The sequence below is a fragment of the Ursus arctos genome, unplaced genomic scaffold, assembly GCF_023065955.2.
Source record: "Ursus arctos isolate Adak ecotype North America unplaced genomic scaffold, UrsArc2.0 scaffold_8, whole genome shotgun sequence".
NCBI lineage: Eukaryota > Metazoa > Chordata > Mammalia > Carnivora > Ursidae > Ursus > Ursus arctos.
Genome location: NW_026623100.1, coordinates 12084061 through 12103270, shown reverse-complemented (window position 1 = coordinate 12103270; position 19210 = coordinate 12084061). Strand labels below are relative to the sequence as shown.

General features: G+C 56.7%; 1 protein-coding gene across 1 annotated transcript in view; it reads left to right on the top strand.

The window, feature by feature from the left end:
• FER1L5 (fer-1 like family member 5) overlaps positions 1–18417 on the top strand; it is a 61626-nt gene extending 43209 nt beyond the window's left edge. Inside the window, 34 exon segments of the mRNA XM_057309228.1 lie at positions 475–652; positions 731–886; positions 2076–2207; positions 3428–3591; positions 3915–4029; positions 5333–5429; positions 5996–6176; positions 6247–6409; positions 6498–6529; positions 6577–6623; positions 6626–6793; positions 6906–6983; positions 7882–8063; positions 8541–8702; positions 9022–9123; positions 10161–10307; positions 10393–10555; positions 10704–10729; positions 11387–11437; positions 11572–11685; positions 12015–12134; positions 12642–12803; positions 13063–13154; positions 13550–13720; positions 13914–14062; positions 14275–14414; positions 15592–15680; positions 15897–16013; positions 16218–16359; positions 16544–16643; positions 16718–16911; positions 17080–17189; positions 17504–17648; positions 17760–18417. Coding sequence (XP_057165211.1) covers positions 475–652; positions 731–886; positions 2076–2207; positions 3428–3591; positions 3915–4029; positions 5333–5429; positions 5996–6176; positions 6247–6409; positions 6498–6529; positions 6577–6623; positions 6626–6793; positions 6906–6983; positions 7882–8063; positions 8541–8702; positions 9022–9123; positions 10161–10307; positions 10393–10555; positions 10704–10729; positions 11387–11437; positions 11572–11685; positions 12015–12134; positions 12642–12803; positions 13063–13154; positions 13550–13720; positions 13914–14062; positions 14275–14414; positions 15592–15680; positions 15897–16013; positions 16218–16359; positions 16544–16643; positions 16718–16911; positions 17080–17189; positions 17504–17648; positions 17760–17987 — 4417 coding nt within the window. The 3' untranslated portion in view covers positions 17988–18417.
• Positions 18418–19210: the final 793 nt, after the last annotated feature.

The following is a 19210-nucleotide window of genomic DNA, read 5'->3' as shown; positions in this document are numbered from 1 at the left end:
TCCAGAAACTGGCCCTGACCTCCCCACCCAACCTCATCCCTGCCGTCCCTGCATCCACACCCGATGCTCCCACCAAAGCAAACCTCTCCCTGTCATCGTGACAAGCCCTGCGTATCTTGGCCCGCAGCGTTTTCCTTGCTGCTCCTCCTGTCCTCAGTGCCCTCCACAGGACTCTGCCTGTTCTGGATGATTCATCCTAAGGCCTCTGCGAGCCCCACACCCCCCAGGGCTTGGTTGGCCCCTGTCTCATGGCTCTCACCCATTTCCACAAGGAGCTCCTTGAGCACAGGCCTGGTACTCCACATGGGGCTAGGAGGGTGAGAGAGGGGGTGCATGAGAACCCAGGGGCCAGGCCAGCAGGCGCGGGCAGGATCTCAAGTTTAGGAAGTGCACATTGGCCTAAGGCAGGGTGGGAGGTCATGTCAGGTGAAGCAGAGAGAGGCCCAGCACCCTCCTTCTTGATCCTGGCCACAGACACCCTCTGCCCTGCATGACCCATCAGCCCAGAGCCACTGAGCTGGACAAGCAGAGGTGGCAGCTCCGCAGCCTCCTCCTGCAGGAATTGGCCCAAAAGGCCAAGGAAGTGAAGCCCAGGAACATGGTGGCCACCGTGGAGGACTGGCTGTACCGCCTCAATGCCGTGCTCCCCGAGGTGGGTGCTGGAAACACTGGCGGGGGAGGGAGGACTTGAAGCCAGCCACACAGGCCTGATGCCCTCCTGCCTCGACAGCCCCAGATGAGCCTCCCGGACGTGATGATCTGGCTGATGTCCAAGGAGCAGCGGGTGGCCTACGCACAGGTGCCTGCCCACAGCATCCTGTTCTCCCCGACAGGGGCTCTGCACTCCGGCAGGTTCTGTGGGAAGACACAGACCCTCATCCTGCAGGTGGGGAAGCTGGGAGTCTGCAGACCACCCCACTCCTCAGGGGTGGAAAAGGCCCAGAAACACCCCAAGGAGAAACCCTGAACTCTTGGGGCAGCCCCCATGAGTCTCCCCAAGGGCACATCCACTCCGTCTTTCCTGGGCCCTTTAGCAGGTAAAATGGGGTTGAAACAGTCTGCAGAGGAAGGTAGGGGAGAGTGCCCATCATCACATGGCTGATGCCAAGACCACATCCCTCATAAATGTTCCTCAAATTCATCTCTTCTGTCATCCTCACACCACACTTGGTCCAGTCCCTTCTCATCTCTCCCCCGGACCAGGTTTGGGTGCTTTCAAATATTTAATTCCTACAAGGCTTGGGCGCCAGCTCACCACGTCAAATGCAGGCCATAAATAAGGCTGATTGACCAGCACCCCTGCCCTGATGACAACCCTGCTTTCAGCCTTCCCGCACCCCCACCCAGGAGGCAGGTGGGGGACACTCGTTTGTTCTCAGAGATGCCCTTCGTTCCCCATTGCTTCCTGGAGAATGCTGAACCTCTGAACCCCCCTGGCCTGGCCCTGACCCCTTCTCACTGAAGTAACATTCTCAGGACCACATACTCTCAACAGCCAGGCAACTCTGGGCTTCCCCACCCCCAAACCTGCCTGCCCTGGGCCCTTTCCACCATTGTGGAAGATCCCTCCTGTGTCCATTGGAGTCTTTCTCATCCTGCAAAAACCACTGAGACTTCTGGCTCTACCACTTACTGGTCTGTGTGACCCCAGACCAACCCTTGACCATGTCCAGGCCTCAGTCTGCTCCTCTGTAAAATGGGCCCGGTGAAAAGGCTGTGCGGCCCAGCCTCCCCACCATGGAGGTGTGTGAGGATCAGAACATATCCCACACATTCGGCACTTACCTCGTCAATGGCACCACCACCACTCCTCTTTGGAGCCTTCCCAGGCTCCCTGTGTGGCACTGCCCCCTCTCCGCACAAACCCCCACCAGCCTCTCTGTTATGCAGGGGGTCACAGGTATAACCATTTGCATATTAACTCCCTCTGGAAAGCAGGATCTCTGCAAGGTTCACTTTAAGCCCCAGCACCCAGGGCTCAGTGTGAAGGAGCAGGTGTGTGTGCCTCTCCCTCACCCACGCCCCTGCCCCTGGGGTACGTGCACCTCTGTGGGGTTGACCTGCCTCTGGTTTAGTACCCAGAGGGTGAAGGACAGAAGGACACGCTGCCAGCCCACCTCCGAGTCTGCATGTGGCTCGGCAACGTCACGGACAGCAAGGATCTGCAGCTGCTTCGCCAGGGCGAGGTTGTCGTGTACGCAGAGACGGTAAGCAGCAGCCAGGTGGGGCAGGGGGAAGGTCAGGCTGCCAGAGCCCAGCACCAAAGGTGGAGAAAACCGTTATCAGCAGAATCTGAGGATTATGAGATGGGCTTTGATAAAGAGAGGTGTCAGAGTCTAGAGCAGCCTCAGATGCTGCCTTCTGGAAGTCCCTTGTTGACAAGCCGTAGGCATGTGGTGATAAAAGGGGCAGCTGGGTGGTCCCCTAGGACCAGTCACTTTCTCCATAATGGAGATTTATTGGGAGTTTCTCCCAGTTACTTCAAGGCATGTGAGATGAGGTCTCATCTGTCGCCAACGTGGCAGCCTGGGACCCCTGCTGGCTCCATCCGGGCCCTCCAGACCAGCCTGGTGGTTCTGGGGAGGGAGGAGTCTGGAGAATTCAGAGGAGCAGAAAGTGAGGCATCTTCCCAGAGAACCACAGACGCAGGGGGTGGGTGAGGAGCCAGTCCGAGACTGCTTTAGAACCAGAGGAGGAAAGATGACCCTTGCTGCCTGGGGGGAGGACACGGCCCAGGAGAAGGCTCTGAGAGCAGAGGGAAAGAAGTTTAAGAATTTTCAGCTTTTTAATTTACTGAGTCAAAAACCATATTTTTGTGGTTCCTAAGTTGCGCACTGTGAATGGATATATCCTAACATGCGTAACCAGCCCCTACGCAGGGCTTGGAGACGTGAGATGAGAGGGGATTTCGGATGAGGTGCAGGCAGCAGGGGCTGCACATCCAGCAGGGGAATGTGGGGGGAAAGGCTCAGAGGCAGCAAAGATGCAGCAAGTGGTGGAGCAGCACTGGGTTCCCCAGGTCAGCCGTGACAAGGCTGACGGACCACACCGCAGCATCCCCCCCCCCCAGCTCTAACACAGGCACCCACCCGCTCTACCCTTCAATGGCTGAGCACCCTGGGGCAGAGTTGACCTCTGAGCCTCAGTTTCTCCCCCTGTGAAATGGGACTGTGAGGATTACAGGGGACCGTTCACATAAAACCCAAGGCATGGGCCTGGCCAGAGGTGAGGGCTTGATGAATGTGTCCTCCTGTGCTGAGTGCTGCTGGGGGAAGTGTTGCCTGTGATAAGCTCCTGGCCCCTTCTTGCCTGACTAGCATACTTCTAAGAGGTACCTGCTGCCCAGAGTAGGGGGCCCAGGGAGGGGCCCGATGTCCCAGTGTGAGCTGGGGAGGCCGCAAGGCACTGAGAGCCACCCCTCCCCCAGTACGAGAACCAGGCCAAGTATAAAGACCAGTGGGGACAGCAGGGGCTGTACCGGTGCCCCAACTTCTCAGACGTCATGGGGCACAAGGCCCTCCCCAAGGAGGATTTCCAGGCGCCCCAAGGATGGCACTGGCAGGGGCAGTGGACAGTGGAGCCTCAGAGGAGGTAAGGCTAGGGTGCGGGCTTGGAGCTTGTGTGCCCCTAGACATGCAGCACTGGGGTAGACTGTGTTTTCGCCCAGGAAAGCAAGTTAGCCGCAGCCCAGGGAGGTGGGCCCATGGCCACTGTAGCCTGCTCCCAACAGCTGGGGTGCCCAAGACAAAGGGCCCTGCCCGCCACCCTGCCCTGGGTGCCAAGCCCCACTGTCCAGCCTTGCCCAGAGCAGGTGGGGCTGCCTGGTAGGGGAACACTGGGCCAGCAGAGTATGACCCCGGGAGCCTGAAAGTTCGGGGAGATGTGCTGGAAACTTGGGGTCTCGCTGCCCCCAGACTCCTCCTGGACGTAGACATCAACAAGAGCCAGGTGCTGGAGGAGGTGTATGAGAACCAGTGCCGCAACACCACGGGGGCCTGGGTGCAGGCAGCCACCCCGAACACGGACGTGGTGAGCAGGGGCTGAAGCTGCCTCAGAGGAGGTGGGGAGACGAGCAGTGCACGCAGGTGCGCGCCCTGGAAGCTGGGCTCTCCAAATGGGAAGAGCACTGGGCCAAGGGTTACCATCTGAGCCCTGCTTCCCCACACGCTGCGCAGGACCCTGGGTGCACACTGAAGGCGTTAGTATCCAAGATGGCAGGTAGAGGTACCTTCAAGAAGACTGTAAGGAACAACGTAGGGGGACAGTGTTTCCTTCCTAGGCTTCTCCCAAAGGTAGCGCTTACTCAGAAGGAGAGAATCCGTCTGGGGCTAGTCTAAATCCACACTGAGAGAACTTTCTATGATGATGGAAATGTTCTATGTCTGCACTGTCCACCTATCTAGTGGCTATCAAGTACCTGAAAGGTGGTGCTTGTGAGAATGAGGAACTGAACTTTGGATTTTGTTTCATTTTATTTATTTTTATTTTTTAAAAAGATTTTATTTATTTGAGATAGCATGCACGTGTGCGCACGAGAGAGAGAAAGAGAGAGAGGCGCCTGAGTAGGGGGGAGGGGCAGAGGAAGAGGGAGAAGCAGACTGCTCACTGATCAGGGAGCCCCTCTGTGGGGCTCGATCCCAGGACCCTGGGACCATGACCTGAGCCAAAGGCAGATGCTTAACCAACTGAGCACTCACGCGCCCAATTTTGTTTCATTTTAATCAGTTTACACTTAAATGACCCCTGGAGGTTGGTGGCTGCTGTGTCAGCACGGGTCAAAGCCATCACCCCTCCTCAACAAGGACGAGCCGGCAGGCTCAGGCAGGCAGCAGCGTCTAGCTGAGATCAGTCACACACTATTCCCCTTTCACAATCATTAGTATGGGTATTTCCTATTTATGGTACTGATTTTCCATTGATAGTGGCTATATCAAGTTTCCTTTTAAAAATATGTTTCCCAGGGGCGCCTGGGTGGCTCCATCGGTTAAGCATCTGCCTTCGGCTCAGGTCATGAATCCCAAGGTCCTGGGATGGAGCCCCACATCAGGCTCCCTGCTTGGTGGGGAGCCTGCTTCTCCCTCTCCCACTCCCCCTGCTTGTGTGAGTGCATTCTCTCTCTGTCAAATAAATAAAATAAAATATTTTTAAAAATACGTTTACCATTTGAAAAGGCAAGTCAGTAAAGCACATTGGGTGACTAGGTGGGTGGCATCCAAGTAGCAAGCACCGTCTGCTCCGGGGGACAGGAGGCACTATGGCCACAGTAGATGAGTGAGTGAAGGTGGCCTCCCGGCTCAGATGCCCCCGGCCTGCTCTGTCTGTCCACCCTCAGAACGGAGAGCCTGTGGAGGCCCGGGAGAATGTGAAGTGCCCCCCAGGCTGGCACACTAAGGAGGACTGGATCGTGGAGCTGAACCATGCAGTGGACAGTGAGGGTCAGTCCTGTGGTCGCGGGCTGAGGGAAGGAGGCCCTGGAGCTCCCAGGGACTGACACTTCCCACAGCCTCGAAGCAACCAAGCTCTCAGGTGGGATGGGCCGGAATTTCCAGGGGTCCCCTAGCCTCTGCACAGTGGGGTCTCCACCCTTTCTATAGACATGGGCCCCAGTTTTCAGACAGGGCAGGTGGTAAGTGCCTCCTGAACACTTTCTAGAAAAGGGAAAATGGTCATGGAGCCTGGGTTCACCTGAGGTAGTAGCTCCGGGGAAGGAGTGGTGGCTGGAAGTCTGAAGACCCAGACTCAAGAAGTTGACTCTGCTACATATGGGCTGTGTGATCTTGTGTGGGTCACAGAATGTCTCTGATCCCCACCTTCCTCATTTGTAAGATGGGCAATTGGGCCCAATCCTTTCCACACCTCAGGGCCTGAGACACCTGGACATGAGGGAAAGCATTTCCCCTTTAGCCTGCCTTCTGGGGCCCATCTCTCCGGCCTGTCCACACCTCCCAGGCCGTAGGCACCTGGGCACCCACAGGCCGTGGCCCTGCCTCTACAGGCTGGGAATACGGAGTGGGGATCGAGCCGTCGGGCCAACCCCGGGTCTGGAACTCAGTGGAGAAGACCTATTACTCGTGCCGCCGCCGGCGCTGGGTGCGTTTGCGCTGCCGGAACCGCGGGAAGCTGAGCCTGGAGCAGGAGACCCTCTCCTTCCTCCAGCTGGTGAGAGGGCCGCCTGGGTGGGTCCCCCCACCCCGTGCCATGGTGGGAGGGTGACATTCTGCTCCCCTCCCTGCAGCACCACCCCAGTCTGGCCAAGGAGGAGGAGGGCTGGGAGTATGGCACCTTCGGCTCCAAGTTCCACCTGAACCCTCAGCCCCAGAGCCGGTTCCGTCGCCGCTGCTGGCACCGCAGGATGGCCCCGAACAAGGACAAGGGCATTGCACCCATATTCCTCCTGGAGGGATCATTGGTAAAGACTCCATGGTCTAGGTGACTCCTCCTTGTAACCCCTACCTCCCAGAGCCGGAGCCCAGCCTGGGTGTGGCAGACAGCAGGAGACATCCCAGGTTGGGGCCCTGATGGCTGAGGGGTGGGGGAGTGTGTGCCCCAGATCCACACCCTCGGCTACAAGGGAAGGGTGACCTGGGCCTGCACTAGAGGAGACAAGAAAAGCACCCAAGAGCCTCAGGGAGAATGTCCTGGACACAGGGTATGGATCTGAAAGAGCAGGCTTGGAAGGAAGAGAACAAGAGGCTGACACAGGCTCCGAACAAAGCGATCAGGAGCTCCTGGAGGCCTGCCCCAGAGGACACGCAGCTCCGTGACCTACCCTTCATCTACTGCATCTTCAACAGTGAGCCTTGAGAGTCTGCTTGGGTGGCCCCGGAGACCCTGCATCTGAGGGCAGGCAGTGGGGGGGGGGGGGTCCTGGGGCAGGTGATGGACAAGGCTCCTCTCTTACCCAGAGCCCCACTACTACCAGCTTTTCTGCTACATCTACCAGGCCCGGAACCTAATGTCCAACCAGATCCAGACATTCCGGGGTAGGCAACAGGCACCCCTTTCTCTCCAAGCTGCTGGGGACCCCTGATGTAGCCACCCGGCAGCATAAAGAATATGACAAGGAAGAGGGTGACAAGCACGCAGGCCCCCTCTCTCCAGCAACTCAGGGCCCTGGCTTGGGGGAAAAGATAAAAACAAGGGGTACAAGGCGGGGCTGTTCTTGAGATGTGTGCCCAACACTGTGGACTCAAGAAGGGGGAGTTGGGGAGGCTTTACCCTGGTGGGGACCACTTAGCTAGGCCTTGAAGAGGGAAGAGGAGTTTTCTGGCAGAGTACTGATGAAACGGGAAGACAAAAGAAAGGGTGACAGACTTTGGGACCGAAAGTCCCTTGTGTCAAAAGACAAGGGGTGGGGAGGAGGTGTGGCGATTTCCAGCCCTGGGCACGAGGACCCTAGTGAAGGTTTCAGGAGAGTCGTGTGCTCCTTTCGGTAGCACTGTTTGTAAGGAGCAGGTTGCCGGATGAGGGTCTGAGCCAGGGCAGTGGGTGTCTGCCGGGAGCTGTGTCCACCGGGCATCAGCGTCCACATTGAGAAGGCCACATGACGTCCCCTGATGCCACAGCCACTCGCTGATTCTGTGGAACGGCAGCCACATGCAGCTGCTCCTGAGAGTGGGGCCTCCATCCCTGTGACACCCAGACCTCAACCAGGTGGTGGCAGAGAGATGCGGATGGAACCAAATAGTCCTGGCCTCTCACTGTGGCCGTTCGCTGTGCAGCTTGCGCTGAGGTGGCCTTCTGGGCGGCTGGCAGTGGCTGTGGCTGCCCAGCCTGGGCTCCCCTGGATATCTGGCCCAGTGGTGGCAGCTGCCAGAGAGGGGTGCCTCGCTTGATAGCTCAGTGGCAGGACCCTCTCCTCTCCTTCTACCCACCCCCCAGTGCCCTTCATTCGGTTGGTCTTCTTGAACCATAGCCAGTGCACCCAAACCCTGAAGAGCTCTGCAGCCCCCACGTGGGCCCAGACGCTCGTTTTCCAGCACCTCCTTCTGTATGAGAGCCCTGAAGACACCAAAGCAAGCCCACCACTCGTGGTGTTGGAACTGTGGCAGCAGGACTCCCAGGTAAGGTGGGCTGGACTGGGCAGAGTTGCTGAGTTTTTATTTTATTTTATTTTATTTTATTTTATTTTATTTTATTTCATTTTATTTCATTTTATTTTATTTTATTTTTTTAAAGATTTTATTTATTCAACAGAGATAGAGACAGCCAGAGAGAGAGGGAACACAAGCAGGGGGAGTGGGAGAGGAAGAAGCAGGCTCATAGTGCAGGAGCCTGATGTGGGGCTCGATCCCATAATGCCAGGATCACGCCCTGAGCCAAAGGCAGATGCTTAACCGCTGTGCCACCCAGGTGCCCCTGAGTTTTTATTTTAGAGGAAAATATATAGCAAGTGCTCCAGTGGGGCCTAATTCCCAGAGAGCATCACGTCAACATAAATGCCAGCCCTTATCTGAGAGAGAGTTGTCAGCAGCCCAGGAGAGGGGCCAGAACCTCCCTGGCTTGGCCTCCATGTTTGGTGGACTTCCCCTTCCCTGCAGGGAAAGGAGAGCTTGTGGGCCCGGAGCATGTGGTCCCCGGTGGTCTGGCTGGATGTCCAAAAACGGACCCTGCCCCCTCTGAGGTGGCACCCCCTTGTAAAATTGCTAGGGGAGAAAGAGGGCGAGATCCTGGTGTCCTGTGAGCTGATCCTCGAGACTGAGGTACCAGGAGGGAGGGCCCAGCCAGGAGGTGTGGTGCTCGGTGCCCCCACCCTGCCCCCACTCCCCTGCCTCAAGTTCCCACAACCAGCAGCCCCCAACTCCACTCCCTCAGGGAAGGCCTGGGGCCTGGGAGCCAGCACACCAGGCTTGGTGATGCCAGCCTGCCCAACCTCTCCCTAACCGCCCTACCTGCTGCTGCCTGCGGGGCTCCCGAGCCTCCTCCCTGGAGCCCTGCTAGGGACTTGATTTGGGGGTGGGGAGTAGGAGGACGAGCCCACCAGGGCCTCATGCTCCCTGCTCTCCCACGTCACCCCTTCAGAGTGTCAAAGAGAAGCCACCAATCTTAAGTGTTCCCTGGAAGAATGGAGTCTACACACTCCCCAAGAGCATCCAGCCCACGCTAAAGAAAATGGCTGTGGAGGTGATGATGGGGGGGGTGGGGGGGCGGGCACCCCCCAGAGCAGTCAGGTGCCACGGGGCGCTCTCTGTGGACTCTCCTTGGGCCCTCCTGACTACCTGATCCAAAGCTCGGACCCCAAGAAGATACTGTCTGAGAGATGGAGGGAGACAGGAGAGACATGAAGAGCAGAAGCTCTGATAGGGTATCTTAAACTGTCTTAATGCAGATCTCTGTGGTGGGGTGGCAGACAAAGGGCTTTAGTGTTCGCTATCTCACTTGAGCCCCTCACTGCTCCTCTGCAGTAGGGGCCACCTTTCAGCCAGGAAAACTGAGGCTCTGAGAGACAAGCTAGCCCATGCAGCGTGACACAGCCAGAATCTGGGCCCGGCCCTGCCTGACTCCAAATGCCAGGATTTTCTCACCGATCTTTTGACAGTAGGCTGGAGGTCCCCACATGGAACCTTTGAGCTCTGCCACAAATCTGGCAAAGAGCAAAAGATGGTCAGGTCCTCCTGGCCCTGGAGATGCCCCCCAGGATCAGGCAACCCCACTCTGGTCCCCCGAACAGGCCTCCATGAATAAGAGCGGGGACATTTCCTGGGGTGCCCAGTGTGTGTCTGTCTGTCGAGAGCACCGAATGACCATGGAGTTCTATGGGATCCAAGTCAGCAATGAGCTACACAGCAAAAGGAAATCTGGGGCACCCCTACTTCGGTGGGCCTTTGAGGCAGCCAGCCTCAGGAACTCCCTCCTGAAGACGGCAGGCTGGACAAAGCAGCCAGGGAGGAAGGGCAATACCTCAGGGGCCCTGGAGGCCAGTGAAGGATAGTCCCAGTAGCCAGAGGGCACTCCCTCATGGAGGCCTTGAGGACAAAGACTCATCCCTCACTGAACAGGAGACCCGTGCTAGCCTTCAGACTCTGACTTCCTCCAGCTCATTCCCTGGCCCTGGATGCTCCCTGACGCACCATCACTCCCAGGACAGCCCCCTCTCTCTGGCCAGCACCCCATTATAGTGGCCCAGCTCCCCTTGCCCTGCCCCTCCTCTGTTCTGGCAGATTCTGGTCTGGGGCCTTCGGAACATGAAGCAGGTGCGTTCCCCCCAGCTCCTGGTAGAATGCTGGGAAGAGTCCCTGCAGACAGAGCCCATCAAGGACTTCCAGACCAACCCAAACTTCACCCAGTCAGTCCTCTTCCTCACACTGGTGAGGCAGCCTCGGGCAGAGCAGGGGCTGGGGCAGCCCTTTCCTCCCAAGAGGCCTCACGCTCTGCCTCTCCTTGGGGCTGCAGTTCATGCCTACGGAGGAGGCCTACGCAACACCCCTCACGTTGAAGGTGGTGGACAATCAGGACTTCGGCCAGCAGACCGTGGTGGGTCAGGCCAACATCCACTCCCTACAACCCTACTTCTGTGACCCCTGGGCTGAGGACTACGTGCCTCCACAGCTTCCAAGTATGGCCCTTGCTCCCTGCCCTTCCCCAGGCCTCACCTTCAAGCTGGCATTGGGAGTGGGGGCAGCCCTGGCTGTCCTATGGGCTGGTGTCCCTCCTCCTCACTCTTCTCCTCTCCTAAGATTCATGATTGCTCTTTCTCCACACAGTGCTATCTGTGAACAAGTATCAGAAGGTGAGTAAAGGCCTTGGGGTCTCCACCTTCTCCCATGCGATTTACAGAGGAAAACCCTTGTCCCTGAGGAGGGGTGGAGAGGAAACAGTTCTGATATGTGTGCTGCCGGTATACACAAGAACTCTAAAGCCGTGATTCTCCACCTGGACTGCACATTAGAACCGTCTGAGAGTTAAAGAAATCCTGATGGCCAGGCCACTGACCAATCCCATCAGGATTGCTGGGGAAAGCCCCAGGTATCAGCAGTGTTTCCAAGCCCCCCCCCCCTCCGGTGACGCCAGTGTTTCCAAGGTTCAGAACTCCCCCTCCAGAGCAGCACTTGTCAAACTGGAATGCACAGGAATCCTGGGGACATCTTGAGCAAAAGCAGGTTCTGATTTAGTAGGCCTGGGGTGGGGCTCGGGGTTCTGCATTTCTGGGCCCTTCCAGGGTTCCCTCTGTAGCTGTGGGCAATGAGGGTTAAAAACTAAGTTTACCCTCCTTCTGGTTCTAATCCCATGTGTGCCGATCCCTGAATTCAAAGGGCTCTGTGAAGAGCAAGGGAGCCAGGAAAGGAAGCCCTGCCTTCCTCTCCCTTTCTCCTGGGAGGTCAGAGACGGTGAGCAGGCTAAATCGGCAGACCACGCCTCACCCCGCTCTCCTGCTCTCATTTTTCAGCTCCTGGATTACCTGTATGAAAAATTCTGGTTCAATCCCAGCAAAGCCCAGGTGATGCAGGCTCAGCCTCAGGGAACAAGGAACAATTCCGGGCAGCTGGGGGGTGGGGAGGGGCGCAGCATGACCCCGGGCAGGGGAGGGCTACTGTGCCTTCTCCCCGGGGCCAGAATGACCTTCCCTGCCAGGACGAATACGAGCATGAAGTGGACTGGTGGAGCAAGCTGTTCTGGGCCACGGGAGATGTGAAAGGAGATGTGAAGTCCCTGCGGTACAAGTACAAAGACTACCACACCCTGAAGGTTTGGAGGCCTCTAGGAGGGGAGACAGCGGAGAGACACAGAATGACATCTGCCAGGGGAGACCAGCAGAACTCGCCCTGATGCCTCTAGGAACTGCCGGGGGTGGGGGTGGGGGGTGGTTTCCTCCTTGTCTCCCCCAGACTCCAGGCCACACCTCCACCAGACACGCCCTTTTGGGAACTAGGGCTGCTCCTGACAGGGCAGAGGCTTCAAAGCAAGACCCAGGAACTGGTGGTTCCTCAACCCCCTGATGTCAGGGACGCTCCCCCCTCTGGCTGAGCCCAGGCCTGCGCTCCCCGCTGGCCTGGGCCCCACACACCCTCCTGCAGGTGTATGATTGTGAGCTGGAGGCTGTGCCCGCCTTTGAAGGCCTGCAGGATTTCTGCCAGACCTTTAAACTCTACCAGGAAGAGCCCAAGTTGGACAGCCCTGTGGTAGGGGAGTTCAAGGTGCGTATTCACCCCAGCAGAGCTGCCCCTAACTCCCGTGCCCCTTCTGTCCCCAGAAGACTCTAATAAAAGCCGTGGCTCTCTATGCTCGCGGTGGGAATGGGGTAGCGAGTGCTTGAGAAACAGTTTGGGGAGCAGGGGACCGGAGGCTGACTGATGCAGGGGTTCAGAGTGACCTCCCCCCTTACACGGGATGGGCACGGCCCTTCTTACTCCGGCTCGGGTCTATGCTGGTCTCCCAAGGCCCAAGAGCCTTAGAGAACAAGTTCTAACCCGAATGGATGGACGGGGGTGGAATGAGAGTCTGCATCAGCAGAAACTGGAAACTCACCTAGCCACCGCAGATGTTTGCCCAACATCCCTCCTAAACCCGCTGTCCCCGCAGAGCATCTCGGCTGCACCCACCACTCCCATTCTCAGTGCAGCCCACTCTCTCCTGAGCTTGGGCTAGGGGCACCGTCGGGCCGGGCCTGCGCTGCCAGCATCTTCCCTCCCCCCGACACGCAGGGCCTTTTCCGAGTCTACCCCTTTCCTGAGGATCCAAAAGCCCCCAAGCCCCCTCGCCAGTTCTTGGTTTGGCGCGAGAAAGAGGACTTCCCTCAGGAGTGCTTGGTGCGCGTATACATGGTCCGAGCCATCAACCTGCAGCCCCAAGATTCCAATGGCCTGGTAATGAGCAGCCCCAACCAATGGTGTTCGGCTCCGGGTCCACCAAGCCCAGGTGCCTCCCACACCTCGCCTCAGACCCCAGGGTCCTGGAGCTCCTTCAGGCTGCGGGTACCCAGCTGGAGATCCAGCAGGCCAACTGCCCACAGGCTCCCTCTATGGCCAGGGGCTCATTTCCATCCTACCCTGACCCTCCCCAACCAACCTGGACTGACTCTCCATTTCCTGTTGTCACCTTTCCCTCCCTGTGACTGAACCCCAGTGTGACCCTTATGTGATCCTGAAACTGGGACAGACAACGATGGGCAACCGGGACAAGTACCATCCCAACACTCTGAATCCCATCTTCGGCATGTGAGCTGCCCCAACTTTACCTGATCCCACTTCACCACACCCTCCTACGCTGTGCTAGGAGTAAGCTCCAGAAGGCAGACTTCTTCCATTTCTTTCTAACCTCTGAGTTCCTAGCACGGGGGTCTCACACTCTCAGGGCTGGGCAGACGAAGGGTGGTCAGTTCTACCCTCCCTCTCAAACGCTTCCCCTGGGAAAGGAGTTTAGGGTCCCATAAGCCAGGCCTGTCAAAAGTTACTTCTTGCCAACCCTGGGGATAGTTCTTGGCAGGTGACAGCCACCGCAGGCTCTGTTCTCCATATTCACCATGACCAAACAAGGGGCCAAGAAGCTGGACAGGGAGGCCGTGGATAGCGCGGTCCACAGTCTCTGCAGTCTCCAACCCCCTCACCCCCAGTATGTTTGAACTGAGCTGCACCATCCCCCTGGAGAAGGACCTAGAGATCCAGCTATATGACTTTGACCTGTTCTCACCTGATGATAAGATTGGAACCACAGTCATTGACCTCGAAAACCGACTCCTGTCTGGCTTTGGAGCCCGTTGTGGGCTCTCCAAATCCTACTGCTAGTGAGTGGACCTAGGGGAGGGGTGGAGGAGGGAGGCCCCAGCTCCCTTGTGGGGAGACTTACATCTGGGCTGGGGAACCAGGGCCCAAACCTGGCTCCATTCATGCCCCCACCATGGCTCATCCTGCAGCTCAAAGCAGAATGTTCCCTAGGACGCAAACCTTCCCCCCTTTTCCTCTCCCTTCATTCCACAGCTCAGGGCCCTTTAGGTGGCGGGATCAGATGACCCCAAGCTTCCTCTTGGAACGCCATGCCAAACAGAAAGGGCTGCCTCCACCTCTCTTCAGTCCTGAGGAAGACACTGTTTTTTACAATGGGAAAAAATTCAAACTGCAAAGCTTTGGTGAGAAGTACAGCACACTGCCGGACAGCACAGATCTAGGCCTCTGAAACCAGAGGGCACCTGCCCCATTTTGCCCTTTCCTCCTACAGAGGGCAACCATGTCCCCTGTCCAGGCTGAGGGGAGGGGAGGGGAAGGGAGGGGAGGGCACCTGCCTGGTAGATGGGAAGGCTAATGACGTTGTGATCGCCTCCTTCCGCCTCCTTCCGTCTAGAGCCCACGCCCCCTCCCGTTCATTATTTGGGACCTAAGAAAGAACGCCTTGCACTCTACCTCCTGCACGCCCAGGGGCTGGTACCTGAGCACGTGGAGACCCGCACACTGTACAGCAGCAGCCAGCCAGGCATCGACCAGGTAGGAGACCGGAGGGGCTGGATCGGGAGACAAGGGAGCCCAGCCACCCGGGACACAGCCCGTGATGAGAGGGGAGGAGGCGGCCACGCAGTCACAGATGTACACACACAGAAGCCCAGCGTGCTCTGCACATGTTCGAAGTGAGAAGTTCTAATGATGTCACTCAGAGTGGAGCTCTTCAGAGCTGGAAAAGTCATCTGCAAGAAACCTGGGCCACGCATGAGTCGTTGGAAGTGCTCAGGGGCCCTAGAGCCAGCACCAATGCTGCCTTCGTCTCTCCTGAGGGCAGGCAGGGGGGTAGCACCTGGGGTCAGATGTGCAGACATTACAACCCTGGTTGGCTGGGTAATTGCAGGCTGTGTTTTCTCCATGGCAAGGAACCCCAAACAGAAGGAATAAAAATCCCCACAGGCACCCTAATTATCTACCCTCCAGCCACCAGAATGGCTCATCTCATTCTCCAAATTTCTCAACCTGATACCACATTCCAGACACTAAGTTCTCTGCTGAGCACTTTCTAAACCATTCTCATTAAACCTGTTTTCTTACATGGGGTCAACTTCAAAAAGACAAAATGAGGTCAGACAGTTTGAAAGAACATATTTATCTACCTTCCAATGTTGGTAGTCTACTCTTTTTTTTCCTCTTCCTTTTTCTCACCATTTTCATCCCTCCCTCCTTGGATCTCTGCACTTGGTGGGCAGCTTAATATCCTTAGGATAGGCTTCCACAACATACAGTGACCTGGACATTTGGCCGGGTGATCTAGTTTGCTTAGTCGGGGCCACTAAGCTGGTTAAGAAGTGAAGCCCCAACCCCACTGTGGAGCCCTGTCCAGATAGGCCGTCTAGCATGGCCTGCTAAAGGGTAGTCACCCTCCAGCCCCCAGTCACGGTGATATCCCGGCACCATGGCATTCAGTCTTGAAGCCATCATACACTGCCCACCTCACCCTGCACCCTTCTCCCAGCCAACATGAGAAAAAAGGGATGCGGGTGGGTGGTTGCCAGACTTCCTGTCTGAAGTTAACTCCACCTCACCGATACCTCCTTACCCCACCCTCCAGCGGGGGGGACCCAGCCTCAAAAGATCTCAGAACCTGGGACTGGGCTCCCAGGCCAGCATGCTGAGAACAGAGATTAGCAACCCCCAGCTGGCCAATCCATTTCCACTCTAGGGAAAGGTGCAAATGTGGGTGGACATCTTCCCCAAGAAGCTTGGGCCTCCTGGCCCCCCAGTCAACATCAGGCCCAGAAAGCCTAAAAGGTGAGTGACCCACCACATCCGTCTCTGCACTTCCCAGGGCGCGGGCCACGGGTCTGGTCACACACTAGGGTGCGGCAATTCTTTCCCTCTGCTGGGAATCCTGGGAGCTGCCGTCCCCTGCATTCCCGCAAATTCAGCATGCCTCACGTGGGCATGGAGGGCAGCCCCCAGCCCTCTCTGCCTGCACCGCGCCGCAGCCGAGGAGCTGTTCCTCAGCGAAGCCTCACAGTCCACTGGCTGCAGGTATGAGCTGCGCTGCATTATCTGGGAGACTGCCCAGGTGGACCTGAGGAGAAATTTAACAGCCGAGATGAGCGACATTTATGTCAAAGGGTGAGGAAGAGGGCAGGGCTCCGGCGGCATCCCTCCGAGCTCCCCAGTTGTGTCACCCCTGTGCCCCCGGCTCCCAATCCTGGGGCGACATCTCTCCGCCCCCGCCTGTGCCTGGTGGTCTGCCGGGGAGCCCTTCCCCCAGGGCTCCAGCTCAGGGACAGGGACAATACACACGAAGCCCAGGTGAAAGGACTTTGGCCCCAGGTGGTTAGTCGGGCTTGAGAAGGACATGCAGAAGACGGATATCCACTACCACTCACTGACTGGGGAGAGCAACTTCAACTGGCGTTTCATCTTCACCATGGACTACCTGGCAGCCGAGCATATGTGTGTCCAGAGCCAGAAGGTAACAGGCCTGGGGTGGGGAGGTTGCGCTCGCACCTCAAGCTGCACCAGAACCCTTGGAATGTGGCCTCAGGGAGAAAGCTTCTTCCTTGACAGTCCATCACTGCTGGGTGGTGGGCTACTAAGGTGGCCAAGGAAATCTCAAGGGAGACAGGCCAGTCATATGCTCTTCTGTCATCCTCCAGGACTACATATGGAGCCTGGACCCCACAGTGATGAAGTTCCCAGCCCGGCTCATCATCCAGGTCTGGGACAATAACATCTTCTCCACGGATGACTTCCTAGGTGAGAGCAAGCACAGGGCCCGTGACCACAGGACAGGGAGCTCCTTCTTGCTGATGCCATTTCTTTGGGCTCAGGGGTCCTGGAGCTGGATTTGTTTGACATGCCCCTCCCGGCCCGGCACGCCAACCTGTGCTCCATCAGGATGATGGATACTGACTCCAAGTGGCCCTACTTCCTCCAGTACAAGCACTTCTCCCTCTTTAAGAAGAAGACCGTAACGGGCTGGTGGCCTTCCCAGGTCCTTGACGGTGGCAAATGGCGCATGTCGGTAGGAGCTGGGGAGGGTGTCTATTGCATAGGACTGCTGTGCCACTAACAGACTTCTGGGGGCCTTAGCTAAATCCCTTTTCCTTCCTGGACCCTGGGAAGGGACCCTAGAACTATTCTCGCACCTGTTGTAATGAACTCAGCCCCCCACCACCTCTGGTGTTTCTAGGGTAAAGTGAAGATGACACTGGAGATTCTGTCAGAGAAGGAAGCCTTAATCAAGCCAGCAGGGCGAGGCCAATCCGAGCCCAACCAATACCCTACACTTCATCCACCCCTGTAAGAGTCCTGCGTGACAAAGGCACCAAATCTTTCCTCCTCATTCACAAAGCTGAGCTGCTGGGCCCAGCAATTTGTACAGGGTGGTGAGCGGTGGGCCTACAAGTGGAGAGGGGTCATTACTTCCCAGCACCCCACCTCAGTGCTCAGTTACAAGGAGGAGAGAACAGCCTGGGTGAAGAAGGGGGGGTGGGGGAGGACACACAAGTAAGCAGAAGTTGCTTTTTAAAAAAGAAAGCTCTTTGCTGCGGATTACTTGACCTGAAGGTTCCCTCTGCCCTCCATCCTCTGACATCTCCTCTGCTCATGGACAGACGCCCCAACACCTTGTTCATGTTGCGGTCACCTGTTACAATCTTCTGCCGCGTTTTCTGGAAACACTACCACTTCAAAATCATAATCGGTGCAATCATATTTATTATAGCACTCATGCTGTTCAACTTTATCTATTCGACACCGGTGAGTGACAAGCTTGGGGACAGGGACAAAGGCACTAGTTGTTCTTGGGATGACTCTGAAGAGACAGCCTCCAGTCGCTACCTCAAGCTAATTGTTGCCTGTTCTCTCTAGAACTACTTGGCCATGAGCTGGATCAAACCTGAACTTCGGCTGAATGCTCCTATTAAAATACCCAACAATATCATGAATCCACCAACCAGCCGCAATGCCCACTCTTCCAGCCTCACCAGCCAGCATCAGAACCTAATTTCTACAATAGACCATGAGTTGAAACTCCTCCAGGGACCTATGAATCGCCTGCAAGACATTTTTCCAGAACTTCCAGCCCCACAGAACTAATTGGTCCATGTCTGCCTGGCTTTTCTCTGGCCCATCATCAGCCCTACCCTTGCACTTCCTACTAGTTCTCATTTCTGTCTTCCAGGACATAGGCAGGGGGCTTCTGGGACATATGCAATGAGGGGCATGTTCTGTTTGGAAACCACTTCCAACAAGGACAGCTGTCATTGTCATTTTCCCACTGAAGTAAACAAATTTTGTCACAGAGAGCCACCTTGTAATTCAGGGGGGTTGAAGAAGCCATGAAAGGCAAGACTCACGAGGATAAGGTACGACGTCATCTTTATAAACCACCTCTAGTCTTCAGGGTCTCTTCCTCTCTGAGAGGCTCTGAAGTCAGAGGGAAAGTAAGGGAAAGGGGGACTGCGAGGAGAGAAGTGGCTCACACAGGGGTAAGCAGCTTGCCGGGGCCACTGCTCTCACCCATACGGTGCGTGTACAAAAGAGCCTCACCACAGACCAGACATCTCCCTCCTCTAGGGCACACCTGGGATTACAGGGCCCATAACAGTATTTGGTCCCGTTCACAATGAAATACTTGTTTCTAAGAACAAAAAGCAAGAGCTGGGGCAGGACCTACCACACTCAGTTTCCTGGTATCACACATTTCTCAGACGCTGGCCCCAGGCTGGGTGGGGACTATACTTCATGTCCTCCCGGTCCTCTTTTGAAAGCCACAAGGAGCCCATGAGCTGGAATCGCACAAAACTCACAAATTCAATCATCACACATACATGCCCTCCCCCACGATGAGAGCCCTTCCTCGTGCACCAGTGCTGGGCCATCTCGAGAGCCCACCGAGATCCTCCCACCACAGGGTCTAGCCAATTCTGCCTGCGCTCAAAAAAAGACAAAAGAGCCATTTGCTTTGTCAGTTCTAAGTGGTCCTAAGGCCCAGCTCCAGGTCGCGGTTTGTGCTCTGGTACCCTGGAGCTGCTCTGCTCTTGTGTGGAAGGTCTTAGGAGGGTCCCACTCTACTCACACCTGCAGGACAGTACTACAGCCTACGATGCTCACTTAAGCACGTGGGAGGGACAGAAGAAAGCCCAACACGACGGAAACCTATACCCTGCCAAGGCGACCTCCTTTCCTTCCAGGCTGAGCTGAGGGCTTTCCCAACTGAGAAGAAGGCAGGGCGAGGGTTGACGGGCTTGGGGCTCAGTAAGAAGGCCCAGACTTTCCCCCAAAAACCACCCCCAGAAGGAAGGACACTGAGTTGGAAG